The 12,734-nt window shown below is 47.7% G+C and overlaps 1 protein-coding gene across 4 annotated transcripts in view; it reads left to right on the top strand.

Moving 5' to 3' along the window:
* The window catches only part of pard3ba (par-3 family cell polarity regulator beta a), a 184,761-nt gene that overhangs the window by 167,212 nt on the left and 4,815 nt on the right, over nucleotides 1-12,734 (top strand). For all 4 annotated transcript variants that reach the window (XM_036983066.2, XM_036983071.2, XM_036983070.2 and 1 more), the window contains one exon: nucleotides 7,345-7,421. In XM_036983066.2, coding sequence (XP_036838961.2) covers nucleotides 7,345-7,421 — 77 coding nt within the window. The remainder of the gene's footprint in view (nucleotides 1-7,344; nucleotides 7,422-12,734) is intronic.

Here is a 12,734-nt window from a genome sequence, read left to right as displayed (position 1 = left end):
TCTGCCCATCTGGCTCTCTAGGCAGGCTAAAGCAAATGCTACAATTATTTCAAGTATTTCAACCTAGGTCTGCTCTCTCCTTTCTCTCGTTCTCTCCCCTCTAAGCTCTTCTCATGTCAGCATGTCTATTGGACACTTTGGTATAACTGATCATAGTCTCCCTCCCTTTCCTAACTATGCCAGTCGCTCAGTTATTCCTGGAGTATTATACAAAAACTTCTAACAGACCCATATAATTACATAAGCTTCAGTATAATTGAGAAGTTCGGCCTGGCCCAAATCAAAAGTGGGGACAAACACTAGCCTTTAATCCCAGTAGCTATAGGCTGTAACTGCAGCCGGTCGGGACAGTGGCCCTCGCTTCAGGGGGGGGGGGGGGGGCTTGTTTCAGCCACACCTGTTGCTGACAGCTGTATAACATCGAGCAAATAGCCATGCAATCCCTGTAGACAAACATTCCCTGTAAAAATGGTCTGTCCGCGGTTGCAACACGGCTGAGTTCCAAACTGCCTCTGGAAGTAACGTCAGCACAAGAACTGTTTGTCAGGAGCTTCATGAAATGGGTTTCCATGTCCGAGCAGCCGCACACAAGCCTAAGATCACCATGTGTTATGCCAAGCGTCGGTGGTTTAGCTTGCTTACCTCACGTTGGCTTTGGAATGGCTTTTGATATTTCCTTTTTTCTCCTGTCCACTCTGAGGTTTCATTGATGAATGTGTTTGCAGACACCCTACATGTAATGTGCAATACACACACACATTTTTTTATGTGTCGCATCAGTTCTCTCAAGAGTTTTCCTCCACACTTTTCAAAGTCACAATGAGTCATTCCGAACACGGAACCCCCCCCCCTCTCCTCTCCGTCCTCGTTCCCCCGCGCCGCCTCCTCATCCCCAGACACAAAGCGCTTCACTTCTCTTCTTCTCTTTGTTTTATGTCGGTTCATTCTGAATTCCGTAAGCGCCGCCCCGACTAGGTTATCTCCGACGAAGGCTACCGGGACTGATTTGGGCCTCTTTATCCCCGAGGCGTCGTCTTTGACCTACAGAAAGAGTGTGTGTGATCTGTTTGCAGTTTAAACTGCAATCAAACACCATCCCCGATTCCCCGCACTCTCTCATTCCCTTGGGTTGGGACACATCTCCTCATCACCTTTCCCTCAGTTTTATTTTTCATGGGAGGTATGTGTGTGCGTGTGTGTGTGTGTGTTAAGGTCATCATAATTTCCCATCTTTAATGTTGGCAGGCTCCCTGGGGGTGCATGCTGCTATGACTTGACAGAATACTCATGACAGAATGACAGAATGCTCATAGAACTGGAACCACTCTATGTGAGTCTAGACTATGGGGGACATTTTCCTCTCACAAACACACACGCGCCGTGAGCAAAACGCACCGTAACATTATAAATAGACGATACTGCGGCTCACCTGGAGCCAGAGAGGCGGAAAATACCCCTTTCCTCACCACCTCCACCAAAATCATTGGTCAGACCCTTTGTGGATTTTCCTCACACCCCTACCTTTGGAATCAAAGTTGTAACCCTGAACATGAGGAGAACACCACTCAAACCCACAGTTGCCAATACTTCCTCCTGGAGATCTACCTCCTGCAGGCTTTTGCTCCAACCCTAATCGAGCACACTAATCAGTTGCTCACCAGGACCTTTTGAGGACCGGTATCCAAACCAGCTGTGTTACAACAGGATTTAGCTAGAACCCTGCATCCACATAGCTCTCCAGGGAAGGGCTTCTTCGGCTACCCCTGTTGTCGAAAAGTCAATCAGAGGCCGAGAGGACAGTGCACCTCCCCAAAGTTGATATGAACCTCACACTACCCCTGCACCCACCATCCCACCCCAATTTCCCAAAACAATTCAATATAATTACAGGCAGATTGTGCCATGTACTTGCACTGATCGTGCTGGCGCTCCGTTCCACTCTGTTTGGAAGTAACCTTACATGTCTGTAAGGGGAGGCATGACTGGGCCCCAAATGAGCCAGTCTTACCATCTGCTGCTAACTGCTAACAAGCTCTGGGAGTGTTTAGGGGGCATTGGGCGGCACGGGCCTGCATGACTATAGCAGTGAAGCATCAAACAGACCAATACCACACGTACTGTAGGGCCGGATTGGCCAACCATGGGGGATAAGATCCGCAGAGTGAGAGTTGATTAGAGGCTGACTGAGTTCGGGTTTGTTCGTTTTACAAAACACCAAGAACAGTTTGAGTTAGTAGCGAGACACAGTTTGAGTTAGTAGCGAGACACAGTTTGTGACTTCAGTCCCCCTGAAAGCCCCCACCCTCCTGCCACGGCTGAAACTATTCCCTCAGTGCTAGTTTGTTTCCCGAGCGGAAATCAATGGAATCTCATTACGGAAAATTATGAGGAATGGCAGATATTGGATGGATCTCACTGCCGCTGCTTCATGCCAGCCGACTGCAGGCGGGCGCGTCCGGTGCCAGCGGGAGGGGGTTCAGGGGATTCGGCGGAGGGGGGTGGCATGTGCCAGGCGCCAGGCTGTGATTCCTCGCTGAGAGATGCGGCTAATTAGCATCAGAGATGGATGGATGGCAGACAACACAAGCAATTACTCTTTTCAAAAAGAGAGGGAGCGAGAAAGAGAGGCTCAGAAGATGATTTTTTTTTACCCTCTCGTACCTCCGTTTTACCATGAAAGCATTGCTCGTATTTTATGTCAAGACATTCAGGCCCTCGTTTGAGGCTTATTGTGCGCACGTGTCTATAAATTGCGAGGAGAGCAAAGTGCTCCAGGAAATGCATTTCCTGGATATGCAGTGTATTTTTGATGAATGCGACAGCTGGCTTTAGCTACTTGATTGGTGTGTTTTTTGTGGCACACTTAGTGGCACTCCAGACGCTTAGTTTTCTGGGGAAAACGAGCAAGAAAGGGTGATTTTTCGAGCTTGAAAATCAACTTGTCCTTTACTCAAAAGCCCCTGTTCTTGCTGTGTGGTTCTCCATTGACTATGACGTTTTGTGTTTTACTGTAGTCAAGTCAAATCCGAAAAGTTTCATACGACAACAGGGTCCTCCATGGTGGGAAGAGTGGGCTGTCACATGGTACTGTTAACGTTCCCAGTGCAGGAGGGAAACCCCAGCCTCTCACAATGCCCCATGGGCTGCTTGTGGCCTGGCCTCGGCAGCTTAGTGTGTCCAGAGAAAGTCTGGTCCTCTGTAAGCTACCCTGCCTGTAGAACACATTAACACTGGCTCTGCGATCCACAGCAACACACACACACTTACACGACATCATCAGGCTCATAACCATAATGTCTGTGAGTTGTAATAGGAAACAAAATGTTATATGATCTTCTCTGTTTTGTGTCCAATAGTTGTTGGAGAGACTGCCGTGAATATCATTTGTCTGCTCGTATGTGGTTAATTCAAATTCACTGACTCTAGATTTATACTCTACCCTGTTGCCATGGTGAGCAGTTATGCCCCGGTTAGTGCATGTGTGGGTGTGGGTGGGGGTGTGTGGGTGGGTGTGTAGGATGGAGGTTGAGGGGTCAGACAGACTCTAGGAAGTGTTAACCACCACCAGCCCAGAGGAGTCCAGGCCTTTGGGCACACACACACACACACACACACACACACACACACACACACACACACACACACACACACTTATCAACTGTTCACTACTCATAGAGACTAACCCGCTCAATAGCTAAAACATGAACAAAATGATCATGTTATATTCTTGTTTGATAGTCCACTAGTAGTCCACTGCCAATCAAATTCACTCTTCCAACTCTGTTACTAAAATGTTTGGAGTGAATTTCATCTCTCTATGCAGACATTCTCTCTGTCCTCTCTTTTTTCTCCCCTCTCTCTCGTTGTCTTTCTTTCTCTCCCTCTATCTTTCCTTCTCTGCCTCTCTCTCTTTATCTCTCCCTTACCACTCCCTCCCCTTTCTCTGCCCCTCTCTACCCCTGCTTTCTCGCTCTCTCTCCCGCTCTTTCCCTCTTTCCCTCTTCTTATCTCTTTCTTTCCTTCTCTCTCTCCCTCTTATCCCCCCTCTCTCCCTCTCTCCTTCCCCAGAGACACATATGACCAGACTTAACATGCAACCGAGCGGCTCTAACCTGAGCTCTGGCCCCCGGCTTACCGCTCTCCCTGGCTTTGTCCCAAATAGCGCCTTATTCCCGGTAGTGCATTACTTTGACCTGGGCCCATAAGACCAGCTCATAGGGCACTGGAGTGCACTGTGTAAGGAGTAGGATGCCATTTGGAGCATGGCCGACGAGACAAATGGCACACAGTGACTACAGCCATTACCCCGCACCTCTTTGCATAATGCCTTTAACCTTCACACAAAGATGGAGCGGCTCAATACTCAATACCCAAATGGCCTACTCCTCGGCATAATGTGGTTTATGCTCATGGTTTATGTCTAGCTCGAGACATGGAGGGTTTCTACATACGTTTTCAGAGGAGAGTAGGCTACGGGTGTGGCGGTATGGTTAGGAAAGCCTTGTCGTAGCTAGTTACAGTATATTGGCACCCTTGCACTTTTAAAAAATAATTCAACCCATTTCTTCTTAAATAAGTTGGAGAAAAAGGATTGGTCTCCACACCTTATTGGATTTTCAACATTGGCGAACCAATTACATTTTAGTACATTTTTGTATACGATTTTAATTACAATTATTGGCACCCCAGAGCTACCAAAAACCAAAAAAAGCATTCCAATTAAAGAACACCCTCCCGACAATCAAACATTGGGGAGCTTCAATAATGTTGTGGCATTGCTTTGCTGTCTGTGGTTCTAGAAGCCTTAAACGTGTGCAAGACATCATGAAATCAGCCAATTATTAAGGTTTTTTGGAGTGCAATGTTCAACCCAGTGTCCAAAAACGGTTTCTCTGTTGAAGTGTGTGCACACGCACCCCTCAGCCCAGCCCTCTGGATAAATTGATAATAAACCGTACCAGTCAAAAGTTTGGACACACCAACTCATTCCAGGGTTTTTCTTTATTTTTACTATTTTTTACATTGTACTATAATAGTGAAGACATCAGAATGATGAAATAACACATATGGAATCATGTAGTAACCAAAAAAGTGTTAAACAAATCTAAATATATTTTATATTTGAGATTCTTCCAAGTAGCCACCCTTTGACTTGATGACAGCTTTGCACACTCTTGCCATGCTCTCATCCAGGTCCTCCTTGTTGTCCTGGCACCACACGGCCAGGTCTCTGACCTCCTCCCTATAAGCTGTCTCATCGGTGATCAGGCCACTGTTGTATCGTCGGCAAACTTAATGAGGGTGTTGGAGTCGTGCCTGGCTGTGCAGCCATGAGTGAACAGGGAGTACAGGAGGGGACTGAGCACGCACCCTTGAGGGTCCCTCGTGTTGAGGATCAGCGTGACAGATGTGTTGTTACCTACCCTTACCTCCTGGGGGTGGCCCATCAGGAAGTCCAGGATTCAGTTCCAGAGGGAGGTGTTTAGTCCCAGGGTCCTTAGCTTAATGTTGAATGCTGAGCTGTAGTCAATGAACAGCATTCTCACATAGGTGTTATTTTTGTCCAGGTGGGAAAGGGCAGTGTGGAGTGCAATTGAGATTGCATCATCTGTGGATCTGTTGGGGCGGTGTGCAAATTGGAGTGGGTCTAGGGTTTCTGGGATAATGGTGTTGATGTGAGCCATGACCAACCTTTCAAAGCACTTCATGGCTACAGATGTGAGTGCTACGGGTCGGTAGTCTTTTAGGCTGGTTACCTTAGTGTTCTTGGGCGCAGGGACTATGGTGGTCTGCTTGAAACATGTAGGTATTACAGACTCGGTCAGGGACAGGTTGAAAGTGTCAGTGAAGACACTTGCCAGTTGGTCCACGCATGCTCGGAGTGCACGTCCTGGTAATCCGTCTGGCCCTGCGACTTTGTGAATGTTGACCTGTTTAAATCAAATCAAATCAAATCAAATTTTATTTGTCACATACACATGGTTAGCAGATGTTAATGCGAGTGTAGCGAAATGCTTGTGCTTCTAGTTCCGACAATGCAGTAATAACAAGTAATCTAACTAACAATTCCAAAACTACTGTCTTGTACACAGTGTAAGGGGATAAAGAATATGTACATAAGGATATATGAATGAGTGATGGTACAGAGCAGCATAGGCAAGATACAGTAGATGGTATCGGGTACAGTATGTACAAATGAGATGAGTATGTAAACAAAGTGGCATAGTATAGTATAAAGTGGCTAGTGATACATGTATTACATAAGGATACCGTCGATGATATAGAGTACAGTATATACGTATGCATATGAGATGAATAATGTAGGGTAAGTAACATTTATATAAGGTAGCATTGTTTAAAGTGGCTAGTGATATATTTACATCATTTCCCATCAATTCCCATTATTAAAGTGGCTGGAGTTGAGTCAGTGTCAGTGTGTTGGCAGCAGCCACTCAGTGTTAGTGGTGGCTGTTTAACAGTCTGATGGCCTTGAGATAGAAGCTGTTTTTCAGTCTCTCGGTCCCAGCTTTGATGCACCTGTACTGACCTCGCCTTCTGGATGATAGCGGGGTGAACAGGCAGTGGCTCGGGTGGTTGATGTCCTTGATGATCTTTATGGCCTTCCTGTGACATCGGGTGGTGTAGGTGTCCTGGAGGGCAGGTAGTTTGCCCCCGGTGATGCGTTGTGCAGACCTCACTACCCTCTGGAGAGCCTTACGGTTGAGGGCGGTGCAGTTGCCATACCAGGCGGTGATACAGCCCGCCAGGATGCTCTCGATTGTGCATCTGTAGAAGTTTGTTAAAGGTCTTTCTCACATGCTTCATAAACAACAGGTGTAAACTAACAGTGAAATGCTTACTTGCTGGTCCTTTTTCAACTGTGCAGAGTTAAAGATTTATAAAAATATATATTAATTATAGTGACACGGAATAAATACACATGGAATGTGTTGTGGGAGGTGGAGGTGAAGAGCTCTCTTCAGGGGATTGCATGTTTTTGTTGTTGTCGACCACCCCTAACACTGCGAGTAAAATGGACACTCTGTAGAGCCCTCCCCTACCACTAAGCCATTCTGAGGCTTAACAAGTAGTTGTGGTGGTTGACAGATGTATTTGTAATACCATTATTTGTCCTGTCTCACTTGACTGTAGACTACAGCTACAACTAACCAATATTAACTCTTACCCGTATAACTAACTCTAACCCTTATATGAACCCTAACACTAAGCCATCCGCAGGCTTAGCCAGTGACGTTGGGGGGCGGGGGGGGGAGACAGAGACTGACAGACAGGTGTGTAATAGTAATAATAACATGAACCATTATGTGCCTCTCTCCTCTACAGATGGCCGTGAGAGGACCTGATACCGGTCCGGCACCCCGCTATGAGGACGTGGAGCGACAGTACGCAGCCCACGCCAGGTTAGGCTGTGTTTGCCTGTCGGGGTTGGGCTTAATTCGAATTGAAGGCAGTTCGTTTCAGGAAGTACATTTTGAATTACGATTCAATAATTAGAAAAAAAGGGCATTTCTTATTTTCAATGACTTTACAATAAATTTACAAATTAAAGCTATTTTATTTTTAAAGTTTTTACATTTCAGAATTTTTATTTCAAACCACTTCCTGAATTGACTGCCTTCGATTTTGAATTGAGCCCAACCCTGGCGTGTGTGTGTTCATGCAAATCTGTCTGTCTTATCTGTTTTAGGCCACCATCAACACGCGCACGCACACACGCACACACGCACACACGCACACACGCACACACACACACACACACACACACACACACACACACACGGCAGCAGAGCGAGTAATCCTCTTTAGAGCTTATAATTAAATCTGGAGTGTTTGCCTTGGGAGCGCCTCCTCATCCCGGGAGTAGCCCTGATCAGCTCCTGGGAGACAGAAAGGATAGACGGTGGATGGAGCCTTTCTCTGCGCCACAGAGGTCCACCTAGATTATGCATGAGCATGATGCGGTTCTGTGCAGCTCAGTTTAGTAGAGCACGGCCCAATGCCAAAGTCGTGGGTTCGATTCCGGCTGGGACCACCCATACGGAAATGTACGCACGCTCTACTACTGTAAGTGGTTTGGATACAGGGTCTGCGAAAATGGTATACATTATATTATATAACAATTACCATGTTACTCTATCCGTCTGACTCAATATCCTCATGTCAAATGTAACTTGCACACATGTCGACTTAGCACCTTCTGTACATATACTCAAACACTCACACGCTCTTTCCCCTCTACCCCCCCCCCCCCCCACACACACTCTGCTGTGTTAAAGTCCCCCAGCGCTAACCAGGAGAACACACCCCATAGATGGATACAGTGTGGTGGGCCTGGGAGACAACCAGAGCACACAGTGGAGCGGTGCGGAGAGAGCAATCATTTCACGGGTTATTGCTCCGGCTGATATGAGGGGCACCAAGGAGAAGGGAGTGGAGCCACACGGACTGAGATGCACTATGACTAAACGGAGCCTAGACTGACAGGAGCAGTGTGACTGATTGGGTCTGGAAAACGGTGTCTGTTCTCGTCTGTGAGCTCATGCTAAGATGATGCTAACACATGTCTGACTAACTCATGGTTACTCGCACTCGGCCCGGCGCCGAATCGCAAGCGGTGAAATGAACTGTCGAGAGAAATGTCCGAGCTGTCGCTTTGCCCTCTCTTCTGATTTTCAATGAGAGGTGTCAACCCCGTAAGCCTCTGTTCAAGCCTCAGTGTGAGACTACAGTGCACAGAGTTGCCAGGGCTTTAAACCGCTGGTGGGGAGCAGCGAGTTTTCAGCACTGGAACAAAGAGAGGACGAAGTGCCACACGCACTGCCTCCGAATGAGTCATTCCAAACCTTGTATGTTTGCTCTCTTGTTTGAGATGTTCACTCGAGGATGAAACACAAGCCCTGTACCCCAGAAACACCACATCTCCCCGAAGCGTCAATACCAAGATGGGGGGGGGGGGCCTACATTTATTCCAGGAATTTGACAAAACAAAGAGAGAGAGATTGGGGGAATATATTTCTGGATTTTGGAGGGGGGACAAATACAGAAAGAGGAAGAGCGATATGGAGAGAGAAGTAGAGAGGGAAGTGAAATGTGTTTTTCAAACCGAGCTGAACTTTGTGGCGAGATTCCCCCCCCCCCGGGCCCAGCTCATTGAAAGCCATTTCCTCTCAAATGAGTGTGTCTCTGCTGTGCGGCTGTGTTGCATTAGCATACATTTGGCCTGTCTTTTGTGAGGATGGAGCCGACACTGGCTGCGGAAGGGGCTGGGGCTGCAATGTCTGGAAGTCCAGTGCCTTAGGGGGGAATGGTAGTTACCCCTCTATTCTCCCCATCCCAGCCCCGGCTCCTGTAGCGGGGATCAGCTTTTCCCTAGACTGGGGTTTTGGTGCTGGGGGGGACAGGGAGGGAGAGGGAGAGAGAGGGAGGGGTAAAACACACACACACTATCCCATATGGAGCACATTAAGGTCATTACTGTTCTGAAGCACTGGGTCATGGGCTCCACGGCTCAGCCCCAGGTTAGCCAATCAGAACGGCCCATGACCCGTAGGTGATTGGATTAGACTGCTGATCCGGGGTTGTGTGCGTGAACGGTGGTCGCTGGGCTGATAATTGTGTGATTTAATGTGTAGCCGGTGGCCAGTGCTTCAGATAGAGGACTGATATTACCCTCATGAATTAGGGTGGGTGGGGGGTGTGTGTGTGTGTGTGTGTGTGTGTATGGTCTGAATGGCACATATAACTCCAGAACTACTGCAATAATGTAAATGTCTTCACAAAGTGCAAGGCTACACGATAAGCCTAGAAGGGTTGTCTGTGTGTCCTCCTAAACACCTGAGGACCATTCTGACCACACAAACACACTGCCCCTGACTTTAACCTTCCCCGGTCTCAGCTCAGTCGTTTTGTTCCACGGCACGTACACCTACAGTGTCTCCCGACCCACTGATCCGTGGTCCCTTCCCTCCTCCTAATGATCCGTGATTGGAGCTGTGTGTGGGTGTGCGCGTTTTCTCCCTTGTGAGCACACGGCTGAGCTCCCCGACAGACGGCCACATCAGCACTGTACGTCACTTAAACAGGTGCATGCTGGGCACAAATGTTTGATCAGCACAGGAGCGTTGGTCTCTCACACTCCGCCTCCCTTACTTCTCGTTTCAATCCAGATCATTTCAATTAATTGACCTTTATCGGCACGCCCCAGTCACAGTAGGTTTCTCAGGGACCCAAGAGACGAGTTGAACGGTCGACTCTCCATCCCGTCTTCCTCGTTCACGGCGCTCCTTGACACGACGGGACGGGATCTGGCTCTGTGTGTGTCAAGCGTCTCAGTCGGACAACAATCACATGGACAAGGGGTGAACTGATTCTAGATCAGCACTCCTACTGTGAGAAACATTGAATACGGGTCCTGATCGGTTCTTCAAGTCCCTGCGGAACCTGTTTAGAAGGGATTTGACCTTTTTTGTTTGGGGTCGCAGAGTCCTTGCTCCCTTTTTGCGGCCGTGTGTTGCCGTTTCGGTCCAGAGTAAATGCTTTCTTTCCCCCGCTAACTCTGTTTTCAATGAAACCGAAGGGCCCGTAATGAAATCAGTGGTTTTTTTTGGGGAAATGAAACTGGTTTAGCCGTTAGGCTTTCATAAAGGCATCGCGTCAGTGGGCCCTGGCTGCCTGGAGAGACTCCGCTCTTTCGGTCTCCGACAGTCACCGAGGCAGGCACAGGCTGCGTTGGAAAACGAAATCATGGCTTTATAAATAAAACAAAGGATAAACACTTTGAGTGAGTGAGTCATCGACTGCCGACCAATGAAGTCACAAAACAGACGGAAAGATCTAGTCAAGGCTGTCCATGTGTTTTAGCTCTGAACCAGTTGAAGTACCAGTAGTCAAATCTGGAACGTTTCTTTTTTACCACTTAGTAATTGGCCACCAGGATATCTGATAGAATTGTTGATGCTATTCAGTCTCATTTTAGTCCGTGTTACTCCTGTGTAAAGGTCTCAGTGGTATACAGTGCTGCAAAGTGTAATCCACGCTGTACTCACTGTAGAGTAGACAAAGCGATGGCAAACAGAGACATTTTGTGCGTGGCTGTGTTGCATGCTTGTCTGTGTGAAAGCCCTCTCCCCAATGTTTATCTAGACTGGTTTGATAAACATTAACCTCTCTCTATAGCAGCCTAATAGTTTTCGTTAAAGGGATAGTTTGGGATTTTGCCAATGAATACCTTTTATCTCCTTATCCGGAGTCAAATGAACTCGTGGATACCATGTGTATGTCTCTGTGTCCAGTACGAAGGAAACTAGAGGTAGTTGTTGGGACTAGCGCAGTGAATGGAAATCTATGGGTGTCTAGTTCTGGGGAAGTAGATAAAATGCCACGTTGCCAAATATCCCTTTAATGTGAAACCAGCCTGGTCTGGCCTCTGTCTCGAGCACTCAGCCTGCCATGTGTGTATGTCTATCCCTCCATCTGTCCGTTAGTTTGGAAAGTCCATAGCACAAACTGAAACACTCGCACGCATACACACACATTTATGCAGATTGTCAGTAAGTGCTATGGACCCTCCAGAGAATGGGTTAGATCCCCTCCAAGCAACCTCTCCATGGCCTCCATGGCTGCTAGCTACCAGCTGTGTTCCCTCCCACCAATGGAGTTTATTGGGGGTCAGATAAGAACCACAGGGCATAATTATCCTTCCGTTTCCTTGGGCAGGTGCAAATAGCCCTCCTCACTTACCAGGGCCAAATTCCTCCTTGTCGTAAGGTGGAAACTATGCCCAAATGTCATTGCGCACACACACACACACACACACACACACAGACAGCGCATAGACACACACACACACACACACACACACACACAATAAAACACGCCACATAGAGAGACACAGACCCCTTAAACACACACCCCAGCACACACACACACCATCTCCCCATTTTCAGGCCACATCTCAAGGGCTGTTTGCATGGTATAGTTTGTGTCCCAAAATGTAAATAGCACCCTATACCCTACATGGTGCACTACTTTTGACCAGAGCCTTATGGACCCTGGTCAAAAGTAGTGTGCTATATAGCGAATCGGGTGCCATTTGGGATGCAGCTATAGAGTGTTGACAGTTGAGAGGTGTGAGTCAGATTCATTACATGACCATGTTATTGGTTGCGTTCACTTGGCCCATGTGGATAGGATCACACCTCCCTCTGTCAGGTTGTATTACATGACCAAAAGTATGTGGACACCTGCTCGTCGAACATCTCGTTCCAAAATCATGGAGTTGGTCCCCCCTTTGCCGCTATAACAGCCTCCACTCTTCTGGGAAGGCTTTCCACTACATGTTGGAACATTGCTGCTTCCATTCAGCCACAATAGCATGATGTTGGGCTGCTCCCATTCAGCCACAAGAGCATGATGTTGGGCTGCTCCCATTCAGCCACAAGAGCATGATGTTGGGCGATTAGACCTGGCTCGCAGTCGGCGTTACAATTCATCCCAAAAGTGTTCGATGGGGTTGAGGTCAGGGCTCTGTGCAGGCCAGTCAAGTTCTTCCACACTGATCTCGACAAACCATTTCTGTATGGACCTCGCTTTGTGCATGGGGGAATTGTCATGCTGAAATAGGAAAGGGCTTTCCCAAAACTGTTGCCACAAAGTTGGAAACACAGAATAATCTAGAATATGCTGTAGCGTTAGGATTTCCCTTCACTGGAACT

This window comes from Oncorhynchus mykiss, chromosome 7 (genome assembly GCF_057628025.1).
Source record: "Oncorhynchus mykiss isolate SJ-2025 chromosome 7, ASM5762802v1, whole genome shotgun sequence".
In the NCBI taxonomy this organism is placed as follows: Eukaryota; Metazoa; Chordata; class Actinopteri; order Salmoniformes; family Salmonidae; genus Oncorhynchus; species Oncorhynchus mykiss.
This window is presented reverse-complemented; position numbering and strand designations above follow the sequence as displayed.